This window comes from Mirounga leonina, unplaced genomic scaffold, assembly GCF_011800145.1.
Source record: "Mirounga leonina isolate KUSES-001 unplaced genomic scaffold, KU_Mleo_1.0 Mir_53, whole genome shotgun sequence".
Classification (NCBI taxonomy): domain Eukaryota; kingdom Metazoa; phylum Chordata; class Mammalia; order Carnivora; family Phocidae; genus Mirounga; species Mirounga leonina.
The window spans coordinates 31,597,671-31,624,000 of record NW_023270807.1 but is presented as its reverse complement, the minus strand read 5'-3'; the positions used below and the strand labels follow the sequence as shown (position 1 = coordinate 31,624,000).

General features: G+C 35.3%; 1 protein-coding gene across 2 annotated transcripts in view; it reads right to left on the bottom strand.

Moving 5' to 3' along the window:
* SMAP1 (small ArfGAP 1) overlaps window positions 1–26,330 on the bottom strand; it is a 159,341-nt gene that overhangs the window by 116,156 nt on the left and 16,855 nt on the right. For both annotated transcript variants that reach the window (XM_034991285.1, XM_034991284.1), the window contains exon 2: window positions 8,523–8,656. In XM_034991285.1, coding sequence (XP_034847176.1) covers window positions 8,523–8,656 — 134 coding nt within the window. The remainder of the gene's footprint in view (window positions 1–8,522; window positions 8,657–26,330) is intronic.

Here is a 26,330-nt window from a genome sequence, read left to right as displayed (position 1 = left end):
AACAAACCTGCACAACTGGACGAGTCAAGTTAAATTTAAATTCCAACTCTATATCAATGTTCTAGTTCCAGTTTTCTATTTTTTAAGGATGGCAGAGGTACCTCATAGGAATGCTGTACTTCTATCAACTGCAATTTTATTTCACAAAATTAGTATGTTTTTAAAGAATAAAATGTATCATAACTTTATCTGAAATACACTATGTCAGAGGATCAAGGAGGAGAAAACTTCCTCAATATATTTAGCCACTTTCATTCCCTACCTTTTATAATCCTTTACATCCCAATTTTAATAGTGAAGATGGGCACAACATAACCACCAATATAAGAAATACCTTTAATTTTAATGACTTGTTTAGCAACAGAGAAATTTTTTTTTTTAAGATTTTTTATTTATTTATTTGACAGAGAGAGACAGCGAGAGAGGGAACACAAGCAGGGAGAGTAGGAGAGGGAGAAGCAGGTTTCCCGCGGAGCAGGGAGGCCGATGCGAGGCTCGATCCCAGATGACCTGAGCCGAAGGCAGACGCTTAATGCCTGAGCCACCCAGGCGCCCCAACAGAGAAATATTTAAAGTACCTACCAATTCTCTTTTGCCTATTCTCCCTATATTTGGGCTGATTAGGAATTCAAGCGGAAGCCATAGAACACAGTAAAGCTTCCTGATGAGTATTAGTGAAAATCAGTAATTTTAGCTTCCTAAGGACAATTTTTTTTTTCTAAGAAAGATCAAGTTTAAATTAAGACAAGCAGGTCAGTCGTATGACAGCTATTGCTAATTAAACTAAAAGCTACCCAATATCCACAACAGCCAAACTATGGAAAGAGCCTAGATGTCCATCAACAGATGAACGGATAAAGAAGATATGGTATATATATACACAACGGAATATTATGCAGCCATCAAAAAAAAAAATGAAATCTTGCCACTTGCAATGATGTGGATGGAACTAGAGGGTATTATGCTAAGCAAAATAAGTCAATCAGAGAAGGACAATTATCATATGATCTCACTGATATGAGGAATTTGAGAAACAAGACAGAGGATCATAGGGGAAGGGAGGGAAAAATGAAACCAGAGAGGGAGACAAACCGTAAGAGACTTTTAATCTCAGGAAACAAACTGAGGGTTGCTGGAGTGGAAGGGGGTGGGAGGGATGGGGTTGCTGGGTGATAGACATTGGGGAGGGTATGTGCTATGGTGAGCACTGTGAATTGTGTAAGACTGTTGAACCACAGACCTGTACCCCTGAAACAAATAATACATTGTGTGTTAAAAAAAAAAAAAAAAAACCACCTAAAAGCTACCAAGTTACTAATGCAGGTATTTCTAAGAATAACAAGGTTAAAATAGAAATCTATATCCATCTAGGTAGTGATTTTTTTTCCTTATGAAAGAACATATAGAAAGCAAAAATGTTCAAAACATTTTTAGAACTTGTCTTTTAGACTTAATCTGAGAATCTTGTCACATTCTTAGGATTTATCCAGAGTGCAGGAATTTTTATCCCATAAGGTGGAATTTGACTTTTGGAAAAAGCTGAATCATATCTCTGTGACATACCATTCTTATTCAAACACAAATAATGAAAATGTTTTTTGAATTGCTGTGGTAACCAAAGAGGACTGAACATACAATCGAAAAATCTCAAGAATGGAAGAGACTTCAGAGTCATTTAAACTATTCCTCATCTGCCCATTCAATGCTTAAATCCCAGCTACAGATTTCCAGGTGATTGTCCACTACTAGTAATGGCAAACTCATTACTTTCCAAGGCAATCAATTTCAGTTTTGGATGGTTTGAAATACTGGAAAGTACTGCCTTTCTAGTACCTGCACATATTACCTTGGAACTTCCACACACTAGCTTAAGTTATACTCCTGCGGCTCCTGTACTTGGGGAATTTAAACATAAAGAGGAACATGGGGAGAAAAGGACAGAGGTAAAGAAATAAAAAAAGACACTATAAATAATATAGGAGAAATTGGGGGCATATGCTTGATTTTTTTCATTTTCTTCATTCTCCCCGTTCATTGCTAAATACAGGAAACATTATATCAAACCAAAGACTGTTCTCAGTGTGCCACTGTGCCATTTATAAATTAAGGACATACTGTATTCCCACCACTGTGGTAGCCTTCACAACGACTACAAATACACAAATGGTAAAGTTTCTAAATACTGGAAAGTTAGAATGAACAGACAGGCACAAAGGTAAATAACAATATATGGTAGTAGATAATTAGGCACAACCTATATTTTGAAGAAGGTTTATTAAAGTAGCTGGGTTTTAAAGAATGGGAAGGATTTGGTTTGAAAAAAGGAATACGCAAAAAACATTTCCAACAACAGACAACCGCACACCAAAACAAAAAGCCCGAACACACCGCCAGAATAATTCAACAGAACAGCTGTCTCTGTACAGCCAAAGTGATCTATCATCAAGCATCTGGAGGAAGGTCAAAGACACAGGATGAAGCCAGATGGCAGAGGTATATGATTACCAATTTAAGGAAAATAAAACTTTTATGATTCTCAGAGGAGAACCAATACAAATTTCTTAGAAGAGAAGTCAAGTGACCAAAGCAGTGCTCCAGAAAGATTATTCTGAATGTGGTATGTAAAAGTGATGGAGAGGGGACAGTGATAGGAATATCAGGAATAAGCTAAAGCCATGGACATCGTAGGAGAAATGAGAATGGAAAGCAACAGAAGCAACAAAAGAATTAAGAACTGATGGAATAAGGAGGCACACAAAAGAAAGAGGTAAGAACCACAGGACACCACAAGCTTTTAAGATTAACTCAAACAATGACATAACTAAGAAACCAGTCTGGACCACCAGATAATTATCTAAATTTTAAATGTGTCAAGTTTCAGATTAGTAGGCATCTATTAATCTTAACATTTACAAATGCTACACATTAATAACTAGAACTGTAGCCGAAATCCTTTTTTCCTGTTTCCATATGGAACACTTAGAGGTTTTATTGATACTGCTAAAGAGCAACAGCTAATTTTGATATTCTATTCTTAATTTTACTCAAACACATAATGTTATCTGGCCAAAAAAAAAAAAAAACCCATGCCCCGTCATATCTATTCCTTTCTCTTAAGTTCTATCATTACATTAATAGCCAGCTTTCTTTGCTTCGTAGCAAAGTATTTTTCATAAAGCAACAAGATTTTTAATTACTTGACAAGAATTACTGAATATACAAAGATGAAGAGATATGTAAAGCCATGTAGAAATTCCAGTGCTATGGAATCAACCGAATTGGCTAACTCCAGCCTCAAAGAATATGCAATGAAATGGATGCTTGGGAAAATTACCAATTACTTCAAGCCAAAGATATCCAAGGTTTCTTAAGAACGGTCAGTCCACGAACACCAAAAGTCTCTAATAGGCAATCTAAAAAAGAACTGAAATTCACTGTAGAAGCCACTACTGGACAGTCGGGGAAAAACCATCTGCACAAAAAATAACAGCTGAATCCATGAGAGTGAGTTCTCCTATGGAGATAGACTAAAGAACAACAGGGCTAAAGACAAAACTGTAGAAAATCTCCAATAGGGGGAAAAAGCAGAAAAAGAAATATTAAAAAAAAAAAAAAAAAGACTAAATAAACCAAATAGAAGACATGGTGAGTAACTTTAGCTTCTTTCACAAACAAAAAGCTTCAAGAAGGCAGTGGGTAGTTATCAAGTGAAGCAGGAAGACCAAGGAGGAGGAGGAAAGAGAGTTGGATTTGGCCATTAGGGGCAACTAGTATTCTTTGTGAGTGCAAACTTAGCAGAAGGATGGGAACAGAAATGAGTTAGTAGAAGCAGAAGTAAGGTAAACAGAAATTCAAGTGCTAAAGGAAGACAAGAGCCAGTCACTAGAATACAGTGGCTAGCACACTGTGAGTACTTAATAAATGCTCAGTGGCTGAATAAGCAAACAAATGAACAAATGAATACAGCAGAGTCAAGAGCTGTATGATGAGGGAAAGATGGTATTAGGAAGACTCTTATGGCAGAAGGGTGTGAGTAATAGGTTTCAAAGAAGAAGAAAGAATGTCATGTGCCTCCAAATGAATATAACTTTTTTAATTAGGTGGAAAAGCAGGAAGGAAAGCTGCAAATGAAAATAAAGGCAGAGAAACGAGCAGCTACCACCTTCCATTCTGCCCTTAAGACAAGAGAACAAAAAGCTGAAGTCAAAGCAGAAATATTCAGGAGCTGGATGGAATGAGAAGCAAGCAAGCTTCTATTCTTTTGTTATAATAGTAAGCAAGGACGTGAAGAGTTGGGTTTAAAGACCCTTCCTTCTAGCCAAAATATAGTCAAAGCTAAAGTAAAAATGGTAAAGATATTAACAGACGGAGTAAAAATGCCCACAAAATGTTGCAGGCAAGTTCACTGAGGATAAATCACAGGCCTACGGAGACTGGGCAGTTTCAAATGTAAAGTTCCCCAGAATATATTTTATTAATGAATAAATTTCAGTTGTGTGCCCTTGGCGTTCCCAAGAAAATACTAACTACCATATCAATAAATGACACTAGTCAGTAGTAAATAAAGAATCTGTGAAAGAAAGTTACTAAAAGATTTATAGATACATAAAGTATTAAAAGTGGTCTAAAAGTTATCAAGATAAATACCAAATATATGTGGTATACTTTGCAATAGGGACAAAAATCTCACTAAGATGTTTTATTAAGGCAGCACAATTTACAAGACTCTGCACAAAGTAAGTCAAGAAACTTGAAAGCACAAGTAACATTCCTCTGTAGTAAAAATAAGGTATTTTTATTTTAACTCCTTCAACACAATGAAAACTAAGTAATTAAAAATTTTTAAATAATGGAGAAAAATGGTAATCAATACTTGGGGTTAATGAACCATTACAAAATAAAGAATAAAGATTATAGTATTTATAAAAGTACAAAGTGGTCCTTTCTAAAAATTTGAAAAGTGCCTGATATTAAACCCAAGATGAAAGACATTTACTCTAACCATGAACCACATTTTAAAAAAGAATTTTGATTAAAATGTAAGGTAACTCTATTTCATGCTAATAAGAATCAAAATAAGTTCTGATAGATAAATTTTCTTTTAAAAATAAGCATAAAGCAATTTTAACACAGCTATGATATGGTAGATGCCCTAAAACTTGATTCACACACTCACAACATGTATATAAATAAATGATATAAATATGTCATATATATAATGTCAGTTTATAAGAAGCTTTGAGGCAAACCTTAAGTAGTTACATTTTATGGAGACACACAAAAAAGAATATTTTCATTTAACAGTTTGGGCTCAGAGATTAAATCATGTTTCCACATTTGCTATTAAAGATCTAAAAATATATACAACTACCCAAAACTAAGTATCATCTTTGAAAATTAGAAATATGATTTTCATGAAATGTTGGGGGTGGTGGTTAAGGGAAGACACAGGGTAGAAGTACATGCAATAAAGTACTTCCTTCTGCAAATAAATGCCTCCTGAGCTTTTTTTTTTAATATCAAAAAATTCTTATAAAATGTCATATGAATAAGGAACACTCAATCACACTGCAATCTTCACTCTTCCTAATCTGAATTGAGAGTCAGAGTTAATAAGAACAAGCTCCAAAAGATAAAAATCTCAATGTACAGCAACCTAAGGGTACAGACATCAGTGTAGTGGTTGTCCCTAGGGAACCTGACTATAAACTGGCACAAGAAAATTTTATAGGATGATGGAAATGCTCTGTCTATCTTCACTGGGGTGTTGGTGACACAGCACAGACATTTGCCAAGACACATAAAACTCATATCTGTAAATTGTCATCTCTGTAATTATACTTCAATGTTTTTAAGTAAAAAATAAAATGCATAGGTACAAATAGAGTTGGATTATATGGAACATACCTACCATCACAGGCAAAAGGGTATGTTTAAATCTGAGTAACGAGCAACCCCAATAGACAACTGGTATGATTACCTAATCATCTCAAAATGCCTTAACATCCAGTATTACTAAAAGTGAATTAATTATATTTCACAAACAACCTCAAAAAGTAATTAATACTCAATACCACAGAGTGAATCAATTTATTTACTTAGTAGTTCATTTAGTAACCAATTCATCACAGATTTACTAGGAAGCTACATTGCTTAAGATCAGAAAGATATTCAAGGGAGCAATACTGAAGGTTTTAAACAATGAACAAATGGACTAATACTACTAATAAGTGATAAGCTAATATCGAGTATTTAAAATGTGCCAGGTACTGTCCTAAATGCGTTCCCCATATTAACTTATTCTATCCTCACAGCAACACAGAAGGAGACACTCTTACTATTCCCATTTCATAAATGAAGAAAGTGAGGTACCCTGAGGTTAAGTATCCTGTCAGGAGTACCCAGGTCGAACTCTGGCAGTCTATCTAGAGACAACTTTCTAAATCACTTTGTTCTACTGCCTTTTTAGAATCAATTGCCTGGAAATTTTCTAGGTTAAGATAAAGGTTGTGCTTTATAGGATGGAACCTTGGGGTCTTCACCGATTCCTTACTCATTTATATTGCATAGTAGTCCCAGAGTGATTTTTAAAGAACAACTCTGGCTTTGCTTGCAAGTACTTACAAGCCCACCCTAAGAATACTGGATGGCTTACTCATCTGTCCATGTGATTAAGCTTCTTTATACTTTTTTTCTATACTTTTCTTTAATAAAACTTCATTATCTACTCATTTAATTTTTAAGTGAGCACGTCCTAACCTTATTTCTCACCACAGAACACTGAAAGAGGAGCTCTGTGATATATGAAGCCATACAGAGCATTCTCTGGTGATAAGTACTTATCAAAAGTCTTGCATTCCAAAATAATAATTCTTATTTCAAGAAGCTGACAGCTGGACCCATACACATCGTGTTCAAATACAATTTCAAAGACTGTGTATTACTTAATAATTGTTTTCAAAAGCCTGCCATTTTTAATAATTCAGTATCTTGCTGTTTAACTATAACCTATTCTACAGAAAACCAGTGAACTGCAGCTGCAGCCCTCTGACTGGGAAGCTCTGCTCTCAGGTATAGGAAAAGAACCTGCTCACCTCAAATAAGCTGCTATTCAACTCCTTTTAACAGCCTAGTTGAGAAAAATATTATTCTGGAAAACTGAATTGTCCAAGGATTTCATGTTTTGTCCTTAGTGTGAAATGAACCATTAAAAAGGCAATACACCTTGGGCCTTGAATGTGTTGTACCTACATAACCCATTACAAACACCAAGGTACATTTTCAAGCTACACTTCGCATTTTCTTGAAGACAACTTAAGAAACAACATTATGAAAGCTGTTACCACAGTTACTATAGAGATATTATCAAGAACAGAGCCTTATATGCAATGTTCAAAAAGCTCTGCTTCCCTGATACAACAAGTAAGCTTTCTCCTCAAGGATTAGGAAAATACATAAAGTGCCATATTTCCTTTTATGCCCTAGCCAGCAAAAACCTCAAAAACTTATTTAAGAGTGAACTAAATAAGCTATGCTTGACTTTAGAGCCTGAAGATCTCTTGGCTATTTTTTACAAGTATTTCTAAGGTTTAATTTTTTTTTTATATTTAAATTTTGGCTCTATCTAGAATTTACTTTGGCATAAATATGTCTTTAGCCCAGAAGTTTTACTTTCTTTAACCAAATCTTTATTTATTTATGACCCACCACCACCCAGCATTATATTCTATTCTTTCACCCTTACCTCACCCTATCCATGCCAATTCCTATGTTCTTTTTGTTTTTTTCTGATTAGAGGTATGTATATCACTTAAGTTCACTACATATATTTGTGTATTGAGCCTTCATACTGACTAAAAGTAATTCAAAAAGAGCATTAAAAAAAGTTGCAATAATTTCACTGTGAATTACAAATTAAAACCAGTAGAAATAAACATTTCTCTTTTAGCAGTTAACCTTAAGGATTAGAAAGTAAGATTTTGAAAATTTAAGACTGTCACACTATAAAAATGGCAAGCCCTTAAAATTACAAATTTATCTCTAACAAAGCTAAACCAACTCAAAACAAATCCAAATCAGTCACTAGAACATTTGCTAACCAGGCTATCTTCGAACTATTGGGCCCTGTCTGAAAATCAAGAACACTTCTGTACAAAAGGGAAATCCTTCAAGTCAGTTCTTGGGCAAGAGGTGATTTATTTTTTATCTTTACCCAGGCTCCCTCTACTGACAGAAAAACAACACCACAAATTTCACCAACACAAGGAAAAGGAATTGATTTTTTTAAAGATTTCAAAAGCAACATTTTAAATAAGAATAGATCAAAAACTGAATTCACTACGGACCCAAGAAGATATAAACATTTGAGAGTGGACATTTCAGGTAACGCCCAAATTTTATATCTGGCACATGCCATTTCAACACACTCCATTTTCAATGTTAACCCTTAGATGCAAGAAGGGTTAAAGATTTTAAATGCATTTTAAATACTGTAAATAATCTCTTAGTAAGGAAATGTTTACCTGTATCTGTTCCGGTGTCCATTGATCTAGGTTGACTGACTTGACCCTGGATATATGAACTCCAAGATTTCTATGGATTCCAGCACATCTGATGCAAATAAATACACCAATATTCCAGGAAGCCCATCGAGGACCTAATTAAGGAGAAAAAACAAAGATAAACAAATATTAAAAACTAAAATAAATATTATGGCAGCTTTTAAGCAGCATTCTGATTTTTTACAAAATTATAATGGAGCCTTACAGAATTTTACATGCTCAAATTTTCAACTGGCACCAGCAGCAAGGTTATAAATCAACCTTCAAGAACTTTAATGTGTTTACTAATATTGCTTTTCTAGAAACTTTCCCAAATCTGTCTAAGAATTTAAAACTAATTTATGTGAACCAGGAATGGTAATACCCCACAGTAAAAAGTTCTTTATTAAATGTGTAAGGTGTTCCTTAAAAGATTACCAACAAATATAAATCAAAGAGTTTTTATTTTATTTTTATTTTTTTAAAGATTTTATTTATTTATTTGAGAGAGAGAGAATGAGAGAGAGCAAGCACATGAGAGGGAGGAGGGTCAGAGGGAGAAGCAGACTCCCTGCCGAGCAGGGAGCCCGATGCGGGACTCGATCCAGGGACTCTGGGATCATGACCTGAGCCGAAGGCAGTCGCTTAACCAACTGAGCCACCCAGGCGCCCCTAAATCAAAGAATTTTTAATGAAATGTAGACATTAGTAAGACACACAACCAACCTAAAAGAAAAATGTGCAAAAAGATATGAATGGGTAATTCACAGAAGAAATGTAAAGACCAATAAACATAAACATGTATGAGCTCACTAGTAGGGAAAATGCCCTTTAAAACTACAACAATCTCCATTTTACATTCAACACATTGGAAAAATTTTTTTAATCAACTAAATGTTAGAAAGACTGAGAAACAGTAAGGTCTGCCTCAAGAAGCCTTAAAACACCTTGAATAAATCCCAAATATAACCCTGAATTAAGAAAAGTTATAAACTACGGTGTGCTATAAAATATAAAAAATTCTGAAAAACACGGTAGAGAAAGTCACAGAAGGATACAAGAATACAAAGCCTTAGCTGTACTATTCTTTATGTCTTTGAATGTATTTTGATAATTTTATTTTTTTTAATTTAAATTCAATTAGCCAACATATAAGTACATCATTAGTTTTTGATGTAGTGTTCAAAGATTTATCAGTTGTGTATAACACCCAGTGCTCATCACATCACGTGCCCTCCCTAATGCCCATCACCCAGTTACCCCATCCCTCCACCCACATCCCTCTCCACAACCCTCAGTTTGTTTCCCAGAGTCAAGAGTCAAGAGTCTCCCATGGTTTGTCTCCCTCTCTGATTTCTACCATCCAGTCTTCCCTCCCCTCCCCTATGATCCTCTGCACTATTCTTTACATTCCACACGAGTGAAACCATATGATAATTGTCTTTCTCTGACTGACTTATTTCACTTAGCATAATTCCCTCCAGTTCCATCCATGTCGACGTAAATAGTAGGTATTCATCCTTTCTGATGGCTGAGTAATATTCCATTGTATATATACACCACATCTTCACTCATCTGTTGAAGGACATCTCGGCTCCTTCCACAGTTTGGCTATTATGGACATTGCTGCTATGAACACTGGGGTGCAGGTGCCCCTTCTTTTCACTATATCTGCATCTTTGGGATAAATACCAGTAAAGCAATTGCTGGGTTGTAGGGTGGCTCTATTTTTAACTTCTTGAGGAACCTCCATACTGTTTTCCAGAGTGGCTGTACCAGCTTGCATTCCCACCAACAGTGTTAAGAGGGTTCCCCATTCTCCACATCCTCTCCAACATCTGTTTGTTTCCTGTCTCGTGAATTTTAGCCATTCTAACTGGTGTAAGGTGGTATCTCATTGTGGTTTTGATTTGTATCTTCTGATGGCAAGTGATGTGGTGCATTTTTTCATGTGTCTGTTGGCCATTTGGATGTCTTCTTTGGAAAAATGTTCATGTCTTCTGCCCATTTCTTGACTAGATTATTTGTTTTTTGGGTGCTGAGTCTGATAAGTTGTTTATAGATCTTGGATACCAGCCCTTTATCTGATACATCATTTGCAAATATCTTCTCCCATTCCATAGGTTGACTTTTAGTTTTGTTGACTGTTTCCCTTGCCATGCAGAAGCTTTTCATCTTGATGAAGTCCCAATAGTTCATTTTTGCTTTTGTTTCCCTTGCCTTCAGAGACATGTCTTGCAAGAAGTTGCTGCAGCCGAGGTCGAGAGGTGTTCTCCTCTAGGAGTTTGATGTATTCCTGTCTCACATTTAGGTCTTTCATCCACTTTGAGTTTATCTTTGTGTATGGTGTAAGAGAATGGTCCGGTTTCATTCTTCTGCATGTGGCTGTCCAATTTTCCCAGCACCATTTACTGAAGAGACTGTCTTCTTTCCACTGGATATTCTTTTCTGCTTTATCGAAGATTAGTTGACCACAGAGTCATGGTATGGATTTAAGAGGAAGGTTGCTATCATCAGGAGGAGGAAAATATTTGAGTGAGATGAATTCATTACTGAAGCCAGTAATTCCAATGCAGTAAAACTAAACACATTCCTCTCCAAAATTCTTTAGGAAGTAGTTTATGCATATACAATTTATACCAAAATATCCTGCTTTTAAGTTTGAGAAGTGACACCTATAAACTGACAAAACATTTGGGACACGTTTTCTTTAAATGTCTGATTGCTGAAAGCATGGAAATGAATTAAACACCAAAAGCCTGTATTGTCAACCTACTCTGCCCTCACTGAGCTGCATGAATTACCCTGCACTAATAACAAACCGAGCAACAAGGTTCTCATGTTAAGTGGAGTCAGCATTGGCTGCCTCATTACTGAGATGAGTCTTGTACAGAAAATATTTTGGAAGTTTTAAAGCACTACTTAAGTGCAAGTTATTGTCATCTTAAGAAATTTTGAAACTCAAAATACAATACGTTCCTACTCCAGAAAATTTCTACACTGGTCTGCAAAACAACTGTATCTTAAAATTTCCTCAGAAACAATTCCCAAAAGGGCAGTGAATCCAGAGCGTGATGGGAAAAGACTTTCAACACTCTCCAAGTGTTGGCTTCATTTTTCTTCTTAAAATAGAATGATTCCCCTCAAAATATGTTAGACCCACAGCTAAATACAAATGGAGACTTTTCTCTACAGCACAATTTTTCTGATGCAGCAAATGTTATGACTAAATGAATTAATTAGAAAGCATCATTTGTGGGGTGCCCGGGTGGCTCAGTCAGTTGAGCATCTGACTCTTGATTTCAGCTCGGGTCATAGTCTTGGGGTCATGGGATTGAGCCCTGCGTCAGGCTCTGCACTCAGCATGGAGTATGCTTGTCCCTCTCCCTTGGCTCCTCTCTCTCTCTCTCTCCCTCAAATAAATAAATAAATAAAATCTTAAAAAAAAAAAAAAAAAGCAAGCAAGACCATATCATTTGCATGATGTCATAGTAACTATCCATGCAGGTAAAAAGTTGTAGCACCAAATAGAGTGGTGCATTTTTACAATAACCAAAAATAAAAAAGGGATCAAATGTATAAAAGCAAAATACAAGAATAATGCTTAGCAGTAATAGAAAAAAATGGGCATATTACTATTGAACAAAAAGCCAGATATAATTAAATGTTAAGTGATGTTCAGGTTTTACACAGCTTTATACATGGCTATCACTTATGGGAAATGTTAGCCCCAATCGTTTTTTACCAATTGAAATACTAATGCAATTTTGTCAACGCATCTTTCTTTGGAATATAGCTATCGCATCTTAACCAATATAGTTAGGGACCTTCAAAAATAAACTCTTAAAAGCCTAACCAATTGCGTTATCCACTCTATAAAATTAATCTTGTAAAATTTACCTAAAATTGATAAAATAACAGCTGCTCAACATGGTAGTCATTCAAGTATTGGTATGAAATCCTCCTTTTCATTCCCCAAACTATTGGTGAATACTTACCAACTCTGTGCCAAGTAAATGCTATTAAAAATAGACACAAAGGTAAAAAGCTAAGTTCCCAGACTCAAGAGGCCAAGACAAGTATAAATATGTATAACAATTTAAAAAACAATTTGGTGAAATCTAGTAAAGTTCTAGATGAATAAACCCCTCCACCATTCGGTATGCTGAATGCTTGAGTTGAAGACCTTGTCAAGAATAATTTAGAGTCTTACTATTTTAAATGTGCTTTGTGGATAGCAGCATGGACATCATTGGTTGCTTGTTAGGAATGCATGATCTCAGGTGCCATTGGAGGGCTACAGAATGAGAATCTGTAATATCCCTAGGATTATGTATGCGCTTAAAATTTGAGAGATACTGATCTTTGTCTACTTTGTCTTTCTTTAATTTTGTGTAGTTTAAGATTTAGCTCTAAAATAATTAAATCCTCCAGCTATTTACCTATATGTATATATCTATTTGTTTATCTTAGATTTTTATGTAAACTTCAGGACAGGTTGCTGGAAGTATTATATATAAATGATAGAAAGTAACTGGGGGAGGCAACTCTAGCTAGAGCAGTCATGGGAGTCCTTTGTGAGCAGGTAGCTGAACTCAAGCATTCAGCATACTTCTTGACCTGTTTTCATTATTCTTACTGAGTATACGACTCAAATTGTGAAAATTTATTTTAATATACTAGGAATCAAATCTGCTGAGGAAAAAATCCAGAGTTTATTTAGAATTCAAATATTGGGTTGTTTTGAATGACCCATATCACTACCTCACTTAAAAGCAACACAAACAGGGGTGCCTGGGTGGCTCAGTCGTTAAGCGTCTGCCTTCGGCTCAGGTCATGATCCCAGGGTCCTGGGATCGAGCCCTGCATCAGGCTCCCTGCTCGCCGGGAAGCCTGCTTCTCCCTCTCCCACTGCCCCTGCTAGTGTTCCCTCTCTGGCTGTCTCTCTCTCTGTCAAATTAAAAAAAAAAAAAGGCAACACAAATAAGCGGGCATCAGCTAAACTAAGTATTACTGATCTCATAATCACAATCAGACTAAAACAAAGCTCTAGTAACAAAAGAGAAGATGTTATTTGGTCTCCCTAATATTAGCACCTTGACTCATATCCTTCATCACTGAATACTTAGAGAACACTAACAATCCAAACATACCACCTTAAAGGATTTATAAATGTGGCAACAATAAGAACGGAAATGGACAAATGTGAGAATCACCAGGAAGAAATGATAGGAGTTAGTGATTGGGAAACAGTGATAAAGGAGAAGGCAGAGACCAAGATGTCTGTAAGTTCTATTTTAATCTGGGATTTAAACCATAAAGATACTTGTAGACTCAGAAAATTTTGCAGGTAATCTGTTGAATGCTTTAAATGACAGTGACACATGGAGATGAAAATGTCCATCAAACAATTAGGAATACAGGACTTAAGTTCAAACTAGAGATACAAACCTGAGCACCTTCAAAATGGCAGTTGTAGCCACAAAAACAAAAGAGCAAAAGAAGCAGAATACAAAGTCTGAGGGAGAAAATGAAAAGTAATACAAAAACAGAGGCCAGGGTCTTAAAGCAAATATAGTCAACAATGTCAAAAACTTCAGAGAAGTTTTTGAGGAGAGAATATCTGGATATGTTAACTAAGAGGTCATAGGTAACCTCATGGCGATGAGGCAGGAGAGAGGGAGGGAATTCATTCATTCTGAATTCCATTACCAGATTAGTAGGGAAGGAAGGGAAAAGAAAGGAGGTTCACCCACTCTGAATTCATTATCAGATTAAACTCTTTCACCATTTCAGTCTCCAACTCCAAGCTTTTAACAGTTTTCTATTTTCCTCTATTTTGCTTTCATGACCACTTATAACAACTTACGTACTCAGGGAGCCAATCAGAAGACTCACTGTTTTCCCTTGAATACAACTCAATTATCCTGTCTTGAAACTTTCCTTCACACCATTTCCCTTGCCTAGACTGTTCAGCTTATGACCATACAGATCCTACCTCATTTTCAAGGCCTAACTAGAGTCCCATATTATCCAGAAAGCCTTTCCTTATGACTCCATCCCTCCACTCTCCTTTCCTATAAATGTCTACAGCCCATGACAGCTTGTTTCACACAGTATGTATGTTCCAATAGGCACCTGATATTTTTTTCATTTGTAATTAGTTTTATCTACTAAAGTTAATGATAAATTTCCTACTAGCCAGGCTCTATATGGCCTTCCACATCACCTACAATAAGGAAACAGGCCTATAGTAAGGGTATATAGGCAGCATAATAAAAAAATCTGCTAAGTCTGATGACTTGGTCAAATATAAAGGTTCTTTGTTTGATACCTGAAGCAATTCATCTACTATTTTAAAAAATGGAAACAAAAGCAATTAACTGTGAGGCAAGACTATTGTTTTTAATATCCATTTAGCCATTCTGCCTCTTAATAATAAAAGCCCCTAAGTTTTAGCTAGAAACACGGCTGCCCAGATAGAGACTACAGTTCTCAGCCTCCACTGCAGCTGTGGCCACATGACCAAGTTCTGGCCAATGGAATGTGAGCTGAAATGATGTTTTGGCATTAACCAAATTAGGCCTGTATTCCCCTTGCCTCTTCCCCTTTCCCATTAGCTACAGCATAATAAGAAATGAGCCTGCTGGGCGCCTGGGTGGCTCAGTTGGTTAAGCGACTGCCTTCGGCTCAGGTCATGATCCTGGAGTCCCTGGATCGAGTCCCGCATCGGGCTCCTTGCTCAGCAGGGAGTCTGCTTCTCCCTCTGACCCTCCCCCCTCTCATGCTCTATCTCATTCTCTCACATAAATAAATAAAATCTTTAAAAAAAAAAAAAAAGAAATGAGCCTGCTATCTTGGACTCAGATATTAAAGCCCTATGTTGAAGACGACATAACTACTCTGTCCATACTGGACAGTTCATCTCCAGACTAATGCGAAGGAGAAATAAATTTATATACTGTTTAAGCCACAGTATTTGGGGTCTTTTTGTTACAGCATCTAAGCCTGTAATCCACCTAATTCAATGTGAATTATATTTGCTTGTTGGTGGCAGGAAATAAAATGTGCCAGAGATTTAATCCTTTATTTCAGAGCCAAAATTCTAAGAGGTATTAAAGAATAATAAAGCACAGTTTCGCCAAACCTTAGTTCTCCAGATTCAATTTAAATAACCAAATATGTATTAAGTGTCTGTTTTTACGAAGGTATTAAATGAAGAAGACAAAACACAGGTTCTGCCTTCAAGGAGTTTGTACTCTAAAAGTCATACAATGGTTACAGTGTAAGTACAAATGATGGGGGGAACACAGAAGAGGAAAAGATGAATGTTGGCCAGGGATATTAGTACAAGCTTTGTAGGGACAGTGGCATTTGAGATGATTACCAAAAGGTTAAGTCGAGTTGTAACAGGTGAAGTCTGGATGAAGTACATTCTAGGTAAAATGAACAGTACCTCTCCCTTCCAACCTTGAAGAGTTTCAACTATGCTATAAGGCTGTAGCCAAAAAAAATAATAATGTGGCATGTGATTATTAAGTTTCTTTTATGTAAATATAAATTTGATTTTTTTTTTAAGTTGTGATATATATGCACCTAAATACCAAGTGCCAAGTGGCTAATAACTTTCAAATAGAGATGAAAGACAGTTTTAAGATATGGAAACTCTGAAGAAAGTGGAAAAGTGAGGTTTATGGAACTATAAGTTATTACATATCTAAACAATATTTTAAAATACTATATATCTAAACAATGAACAGGAATTTTACTGAGAACTGAATATACTTATTTTGTAGCTTTCATACCATTTGAGAAATAAGATGAAATTGCATTCACTTCTGGGAAGAAATTTCTCTTAAGTTTCTGATTACTATGACAGACTAACAAACAGAAAAGCTACTTTTGAATATTTTTATAAATAGAAAATAAAACTAGATAAGGAGCAGAGAATATAACACTAACTGCTAAATGTCATTTCTTTTTAAGACTTAGTTCTTCTAAATGAAGGGGGGGAAATTGGAGGGGTAGACGAACCATGAGAGATGATGGACTCTGAAAAACAAACTGAGGGTTCTAGAGGGGAGGGGGGATGGGAGGATGGGTTAGCCTGGTGATGGGTATTGAGGAGGGCACATTCTGCATGGAGCACTGGGTGTTATGCACAAACAATGAATCATAGAACACTACATCTAAAACTAATGATGTAATGTATGGGGATTAACATAAGAATAAAAAATTTAAAAAAAAAAAAGACTTAGTTCTTCTATAAAGCTTTCTCCAATTCCCCCAAAACTTCTGTAACATTTATCACAATGACCTACAGTTAACTGTTTTAGCTAAGTTTTCTGAGAAACAGTGATCTCTTTGAGAATAGGATAATTATATTGATCTCTGTATGCTCTCTATGCTTCCTAATATCTGGTATAAAAACGCAGGCAGTCTCTAGTTTACAAATGACAGCTAAGACCTTGAGCCACCTGAATTCTGCTGCCAAAACTGCTAGGAGGTACTTTTAGAGGAAACCATCACCGTATTGAATATGCAAGACATCATTCATCATATTTCCAGATACACTGTCTGATGTAATCCTAATAAATATGTGAGGTAGGCAGGTATTACCACACCATTTTCAGGACTAAGAAACTTAGGGTCAAAATGCTAGAAAGGGGGAGAGAAAAAGCCAAGACTATACCACAAGCAGATCCCAAAATGCAACTGTGGAAACTCTGCATCTCCTACTATGATAATTCCAACCTTCCAAACAAAATTCCTTTACACTGGCTGACTGCTTTTACTTTATTCTGTCAACTTTTTGACATGCCAAGTCACTTACTGTTGAGGCCAATAATATAGATTTAAAGATATAAATAATCTTTTCAACTCTCCATAAGTATCAATGCTACCCACACTATTACAAGTTCACTTTATTTCTTTCCCCATAATACCCAAGATTAGAGGCAGTAGAACTGGATTTGGTTTGATTTGTTGGAGAAGGAAACTGTAAAGGATAGAGAATTTTGATCAAGGGGGAAAAGAGAGGAGGACAAGGGCAAAATCAACTGAGACTTAAAGAGTATTTTCATTAAGACAGCATCACAGCAGTGGATGCCTAGGGAAAGGGACACACAGTAAAGCAATACAAGGATCCTAAAGAGAACAGCCTGTATCAAAATACTGTCCACAATCAAGCATGAAACAAGGAAGAAGCCCTTTCTCTTTTCCTATCCCAAGGCCCTTTGTTCTTTACCTGAGCCTTTCATTGCTCATGGTCAGCTAGGTTACAGAATTACATTCACTTGTAGATCAGCAAGAGAACCAAGCAATAACCCCTGAAAACATGTTTTCTACATTGTAAACAACCAAACTACAAACTTGCAAAAGAACCTGTATGTGTGTGGTGGGGGGAGGGGTATCACTGAAAATAAGCATGAGGAGGGGTCTGTTGAGAATGATGGGTATGTTCTAAAATTTTACTATGGTGATGACTGCAAAACTCTGTTAATACATTAAAAACCATTGTATTACACACTTAAAGTAAGTGAATTTTATAGTATGTAAGTTATATCTCAATGAGGCTGTTTTTTAAAAAAAAAACCTGTATACATTTCTTTAAATGCATGATCTCATGGGTCGTGAGATCGAGCCCCATGTCAGGCTCCCCACTCACTGCTAGAGAGTCTCTCCCTCTGCCCCTCGCTGCACACACCTGTTCTCTCTCCCGCTCTCTCTCTATAATAAATAAATCTTAAAAAAAAAAAAGAAAGTTTTCAGAATTAAACAAGAAGTTTAAAGACAAGTTCCATATACATAGTATTTCAACAATATTTTAAATTGTCAAACCATTTCTTCCAGCAAACATACAACAGAATGTTTCATTTTTTAAAATATCAAGTATTTCAACATACAACGTTTTACTAAGAAGGAAATAAAATGTTCTTTTTTTTTTTTTTAAATCTGAATGTAACTAACATACTTTGGTATGACCTAGTCACCTATGGTTGACCTACCTCAAATTCATGTTTTCCTATTAAGTAGCATCAGTGATGCTAAAAGACGACATGTAGGGATAACACTCGATAATCAGGGTTCCTAAGTGACTTTACAAGCGTTAAAGAGTCACTACAATGCTGATTAGAAGAGTCATGCTATTTTAATCAATCACTTCCTGGAAGTTGGTATATGAAACATTAATGGAGGCTAAGTGATTGTGATTACTAAAAAATGAGCTCACAGAAATTTCCTTAAAACCTCTCTATTCAGAAAGAGCATTTAAGTTATAATATTTAAATAATTCCCTCAAAAATGTTTTTTCTTCTTTTTTAAGTCTGTTAGACTCAGAATAGCAACACATGTATTTAACCAACAAATATTTTCTGAGTGCTTACTATTTCAAGGTACTACTGTATCTTGTACTGTACCTTGTACAAGACTCTAGAGATTCAGTGATAACAAAACAGATAAACTCCTGCCCTCATGGAGCTTAAATTCCGATGGAAAGCTGTATACAAACATGTAAAAGTAATAGTGTGTCAACAGCAGTGAATATTATGGAGAAAAATAAAGGAAAAATGGATAAGGAGTATAGATGGAAAGGAGGAAGGGAGAGATAATTGTTATTTGGTCAGGAAAAGTTGTATTTCACCAGAGATCTGAAGAAAGTAGGGGAACAAACTATGCAGGTATGTGGGCAAGAGGAATTAAGGCAAAAGGAACGATAAGCACAATGGACCTGAGGAAGTGGATATGCCTTCGTCAGGTTTAAGGCATACCTTAAGAAATGTTTAAGGCATGTTTAAGCAATACCAATGAGGTTTTGTTTGTTTGTTTGTTTTTTAAAGGGTCTATGAAGGGCTACTTTTACATCCCTACATCAAATATAATAATAAAACATTTACTATGAAATATTTGTAAATGGTTGTTGCTCAAACTACTTGTAGTCCCTAAGAATAAATCAGCATAATCAGTACATATCCAGACTTCCAGCATTTTAATTCAGTGCTCAGCACGTGCTTAGTAAGTATGAAAGAAAGACAAAAGAGAAAATAAAACTAAATAAGAAAAATAATGCTAAGATTCCTCCAAAGAATATTTGGGGTATGCACTGCTATTCTACCAGGCATGGAAGGGGTTATAAGGCAAAAACCAAAAGTAATCTACCCTACTCTCTCCAAACCTCAAAGTCTAACTGCATGAAATAGAGCAGGCAAAAATACTCAGAGAAATTTATGTCCATTAATTATCTTAAGAAAGCAGACTGTGTTAGAGCACCTGGGTGGCTCAGTCGGTTAAGTGTCTGCCTTCTGCTCAGGCCATGATCCCAGTGTCCTGGGATCAAGCCCCATGTCGGGCTCTCTGCTCAGTGGAGCATCTGCTTCTCCCTCTGCCTCTTCCCCCTCACTCAAAGGTACATCATAACATAAATGCTTAAAACTACAGATGAATTGAAAAATCTTAAAAGCAGCTGGGCAGAAGAAATGCATAACATACAAAGAAACAAATATAATGATGACAATTTCCTCATCAGAAATAAGGCTACAAAAAAAAAAAAAAAGAAATAATGCTACCTAGACAGTGAAACATCTTAAAAGTATTGAAAGTGAAATATTGCACATTGAGAACTGTTCACTTGCTAAAATATCTTTCAAAAACAATGGTGACATAAAGAGGACAGAAATCAATGAAACAGAAAATAGGAAAACAACAAAGAAGGTCAATGAAAATAAAAGGTGATTATTTGAGAATATCAATAAAATTGATAAACCTTTAACATAACTGATTAAGAAAAAGAGATAAAACACAAATGACCAATATCAGGAATGAGAGAAGTGGCATCATTACAGATTCTCAAGATACTCGAAAAATAAGGGAATATTATAAATAATTTTATGCTAATAACCTCACCGATTCTTTGAAAGACACAAATGAGCTCTTTCCACAAGGAAAAGATAACCTGAATAGCCTTTCTATTAAAGAAATTGGATCTGTAGTTAAAAACCTTCCATCAAAACCCAAGTGGTTTCACTAGGGAAATCTACCAAATTAAGGAATGATACAAATTCTACACACACTCTTCAGGAAACTGGGGGGGGTTGGGGTGGTGGTGGTAGGTATGAGGTAATTCCCAATTCATTCTATGAGGTCAACATAACCCTGATACGAAAACCAGACAAGGACATCATTAGAAATGAAACATACAGATCAACACCCTTCATGAATATTTGCAAAAATTCTCAATAAAGTTTTAGCAAATCAAATCCAGGAATATATGAAAGAGATAATACATCATGACCAAGTGTGGTTTGTCCCAGGAATGCAAGGTTAGTTTAACATTCAATCAAAATCAAATGTAATCCCTATATTAAAGAACAGCAACAACAACAAAACACTATCTCAACAGATACAGAAAAAGCACTGATAATATCAACATCCATTTCTGATTTTTAAAAATCTCAGCAAACTAGAAATAGAGGGCAACTTCCTCAATTCAATAAAAAAATCTGTGAAAAACTTTTGGCCAACACATATTTAAGGATGAAAGGTTGCATGCTTTCTCCTTTAACATCATGAATGAGACAAGCAAGTCCACTGTCACCACTCTTATTTTACGGAAGGTTCTAGCTAGTGAAATAAGGTAAGAAAAAGAGACATCCAAGTTGGAGAGGAAGTAAAAATTGTCTTTACTGGAGGATGACAATCATCTAGTAGGAGATCTGAATCTATAAAAAAAAGCTACCAGAACAATTACATGAGGTTAGCAAGGTTGCAGGATACAAGACAAATATGCAAAAACCTACCATATTTCCATATTCCAACAACAATCAGAAATTGAAATATTTGGGGCACCTGGCTGGCTCAGTTGGTGGAGCACACAACTCTTGGTCTCGGGATTGTGAGTTTGAGCCCCACACTGGGTGTAGAGATTACTTAAAAATAAAACCTTAAAAAAAAAAAAGAAAAGAAAGAAACTGAAATGTTAAAAAAATCCATTTACAATAACATTTAAAAATAAAAACTACTTACAAATAAATCTGACAGAAGACCTGCATCCTGAAGACTACAAAATATTGCTGAGAGAAATAAGATGTAAATAAATGGAGAGATATACTTTGCTCATGGATTGGAAGACTTTATATTGTTAAAGATGTCAGTTCTCTCCCAAATGGATCTACATACTCAAAGCAAGTTCAATTAAAATCCCAGAAGATTACTCTGTAGAAATGGACAAACTAGTTCTAAAATTCATATGGAAATTCAAGGAACCTAGAATAGCAAAAACAACTTTGAAAAAGAATAACAAAGTTGGAGGACTTATATTACATGACTCCAAGACTTATTATAAAGCTACAATAATATGGATATTGTAATATTAGCATAAAAGTAAACAAACAGATCAATGGAGCATAACAAAATCCAGAAGTATTCCCAGATACATGTGGCTGACTTTTGAGAAAAGTGCAAAGGCAATTCAGAGAAAAGACAATTTTTTCAAGAAATGGTGCTGGAACAACTGAATACCCATTTACAAAAAAGTTAACTTTGATTCATACCTGTATCATATACAAACAGCAACTCAAAATGAAAAATGGCCATAAATATAGAAAAGTAAAACTTTTAGGAAACAGCATGGGATAAAATCTTCAGAATTTGGTTAGGAAAGAGTCCTCAGACTTGCCAAAAGAACATAATCCATAAAAAGAAAAATTAATAAATTGGACGTCATCAAAATTAAAACTTTTGTTCAGGGACACCTGGGTGGCTCAGTCAGTTAAGCATCTGCCTTTGGTTCAGGTTGTGATATCAAGGTCCTGAGATCCAGCCCCACATCGCATCAGGCTCCCTGCTCAATGGGGAATCTGCTTCTCCCTCTCCCTCTGCTGCTCTCCCTGCTTGTGCTCTCTCAATCTCTCTCTCAAATAAATAAAATCTTTAAAAAAAAAAAAAGATCATGTGAAAAGGATGTAAAGACAGGCTACAGGAGGAAATAGTTGCATATATCTGACAAAAGACTAATGTCTAAAGTATATCAAGCACTTTCAAAACTCAACAGTATCTTGATAATGGGGGAAGCTACACGTGTAGAGGCAAGGGGTAGATGGAAAATCTCTGTACCTTCTTAATTTTGCTGTGAAACTAAAACTGCTCTTAAAAAGTCTATTTTTAAAAAAAAACACAACTCAGTAAAAAAGAAATCAATCAGAAAATGAAAGACATGAACAGATATTTCACTGAAGAGAATATACAGATGGCAAAATAAGCACATGAAAAAGATGTTCAAAACCATTAGCGCCATTAGGGAAATGCAAATCAAAACCAATATCACTATCATTACACATCCAACAATGGATAATGTAAAAAACAGTGACAACCCCAAATGCTAGAAAAGACGTGAAAACAATGGACTACTCACACATTGCTGGTGGGAAAGTAAAATAATGCAGCCACTTTGGAAAAGCTTTGCAGTTTTTTTATGCTTCTAAGTATGCCATTACCATACAACCTAGTAATTATACTATGGGCACTTCACAGAGAAATGAAAACTTATGTCACACAAAAACCTGTATACAAATTTATAGCTTTATTCATAGTAGTCAAAAACTAGAAATGGCTCAGAGGTCCTTCCGCAGATGAATGGTTAAACTATGGAACGTACACATACACAACATAAAATTCTACTTATTAATATAAAGGAAAGAACTACTAATACATGCAACCACTTGGACGAATCTCCAAAGAACAATACTGAGTAAATAACACCAATCCCAAAAGTATCATATGATCCCATTTATATATATTTGAAATGACAAAATTTTAGAAGTGGGAAACAGATTAATGCTTGCTGGAGGTCAGGAATGGGAGGGGTACAAAATGGGAGGAAGGTGTGTGTGGTTATAAAAGGACAATTCAAGAGATCCTAGTGGTGATGGAGCTGTACTGTATCCTGAGTGTGGTGGCAGATACGTGAATCTACACCTGATAAAACTGTATAGAACTAAATACACACACACGAGTACAAGCAAAACTGTAGAAATCACAGTAACATTGGATGATTATACTGATGTCAATATTCTGGTTATAATACTGTGCTATAGTTTTGCAAGATGTTACCATCAGAGGAAGCTGGTAAAACGTCTATTTTTTAAATCAACTAACATCCATTAAACTATGATTCACCCTGTCATAAAATCTTAAGTTTCTCTACATATGCTCTGATTTTTGGCCTTCCTTCCACCCAAACACACACAAAAGGGAGAAAGAGATTATTACCTCAATTAATAACATAGAGAAAATATGATCATTATTTTTAACTTAACTTTAATCTTCCAAACAGAGAATAAAAACACTAGAAATGTTCAATGCTCTACACTGAGAAAACTGCACTCTAATCATTTGGCAATAAATAAATAAATAAATAAATATATATATATATATATATATATATATATGGTACAACAAATTACATGGTACAAAAAAAATCTTAAAGTAAAATCCTACTAAAGAGATTCCCTTAGTTAATTGGGATTCTTTATTGATAACTGTGTTTATCTGAAAAAGGTGGGCATAGCAAAGAAAGAAATTCATTGCAAATTTAAGAATTATTTCATTAAAATAATAATCCTTGTTATTTAAAATTTAAACATTAGAATAACGCTGTCAACTGAACTTTCTATGAGATGGAAACATTCTTTAATCTGCACAGTCCTACACGGTAGCTACTAGCGACAGGTGGCTATTAAGCCTTGATATGTGGCTAGTGGGAATAAGGAACTGAAAATTTAACTTCAGTTATATAGCCAAATATGGCTACTGGCTACCACATTAGGCAGAGTAGATCTAGAACTTGCAAAAAAAAAAAAAAAATTCAAAAAAGAATACAAAAACATACAATGTAAAAATAATCATCAATGTAATGGGTATCACCCACAACACTACTGGCCTTTTGGGCAGTCGTTGTACAGGAATGCCCTAAAGAAAATATATTCCTTTCAAACGATAAATGCATTTTTCCTAAATTTTATGGCCACTCCTGATGTTTCAGAGTATTGCTTCATTCGAATAAATTACTGAAGATATTGAGTTAAGAGCAATAATGCATCTTCACCAGCAGAGGGCAGATATATGTTACAAACGCCTCTTAAACCAATTCCAAATGTTTAAGAAGTACCATAGTACTGAATCAAAAGACACTAGTATATTAACTTACACAAAAGGAATTGTACTTCTTGGAGTTAAGAGAGGAAAAAGTGCTAAAAATAAACATTTTTCAAAAATAAACTGACAGGTCTCCCCAGAAACAAGTTTTTGTCAACTTTATCAATTGATTCAGGAATTAACTATATAATCCTTCAAACCAAACAAAATAACCTTCATGAATAAAATGTCAGTCAAGCCTTATTTCCAAGGCCATTTACATATATATTAACAATATTCCTTGGGCCGCAAAATAAATTCTAAAGAATTTTCCTCATAGAAAATAAAAGTTGCCAGAATCCCATGGAAAAATAGAGCATTTGTTTCAAAAGTAAACTAAATGCCAAAAACAAAACAAGCAATGAAATTTGGCAAAGGTGCTAAAAAAAAAGAAAAATGGCAAATGTTTGCCTCAGAAAAACTTGAGAAATGATCCCAACATACTGAAGATTCACTTTCTTGACTCTCACTGTACAGAGGATGGAAAATAGGTTATGAAGCAGTTTCACAACAGACACTTTCATAAAGAGCTTAGAGAACAGTTTTAATGTCTTCCAAAATTAAATGCCCTTTTGTAGCCCCTTTTACCTCCCTATTGCATTTAATTTTCCTGACTATACACCCTTCTGAAAGCCCTCTTCTCCTAATGCTTCTCTGTTCTGGTTCTCCTTGCAGTCTCGCAGGCCATTATTTGTTCCTTCAAAGATTCTCTACTTCTGACTGCTGTCTCCCTCCGATCTTGGTCACTGACCCTCTGATCTGCAAGTGTCTAATCCACTCGTGGCTTTGGCAAACATGTCCACACAGATGATTCCCAAAGCAATAATCACTCCTTTGTCTATCCTCTCTCCTAAATTTCTGCCTGGTACCTATACCTGCTTCCAGGAATGTGAAAAGCACGTGCACTAAGTATATGGACAAACTTGTCCTACCTAGAATAACTCTACCTAGAATAACTTCGCCACTCTTCTCCTTTAAATTTGATTCTTCCTCTTCCTCAAGAACTACCTCTTTTGTTAAAAACCTTCCCCAACTCCTGCTCTTGGTGATTTTTACTTTCTCTGAACTTCTATAATACTAAATGCTTGCACTACTCCTTCCACACAGGTATCCAGAATATATATATATATATAAATATACATATATATATATATATATATATAAATATACATACATATATGTGTATGTATATATACATACGCACATATATATATAATAAAATACATTAATATATAATATATATATACTTTGTGCTTATGGCCTGCCTGTCTCCTTAAAGTAAAGGTTCCTAAAGCGCAGGGCAGGGCTGCTGTTGTATACCTGACTGTCTACTCTAGTGAACGAGCACATAAAAGATTAAAAAAATTAACTACCTTCTTTTCCTGAGCCTTCCATAAAGTACTCTTGTGCTCAGAATCTACTCAATTACATTTTTTATCAAACAAAATATAATTCACAAATGCTTCCTGCAAAGTAAAAAAAATGACTAAATGACTAGAAGTGCTTTTAAAAAAAAAACAAACAAAAACCCACAAGACCTGACATAATTATCACACCCTTACTCATTTATCAGACCCTTATTTTGTACCAGACATTACTTCA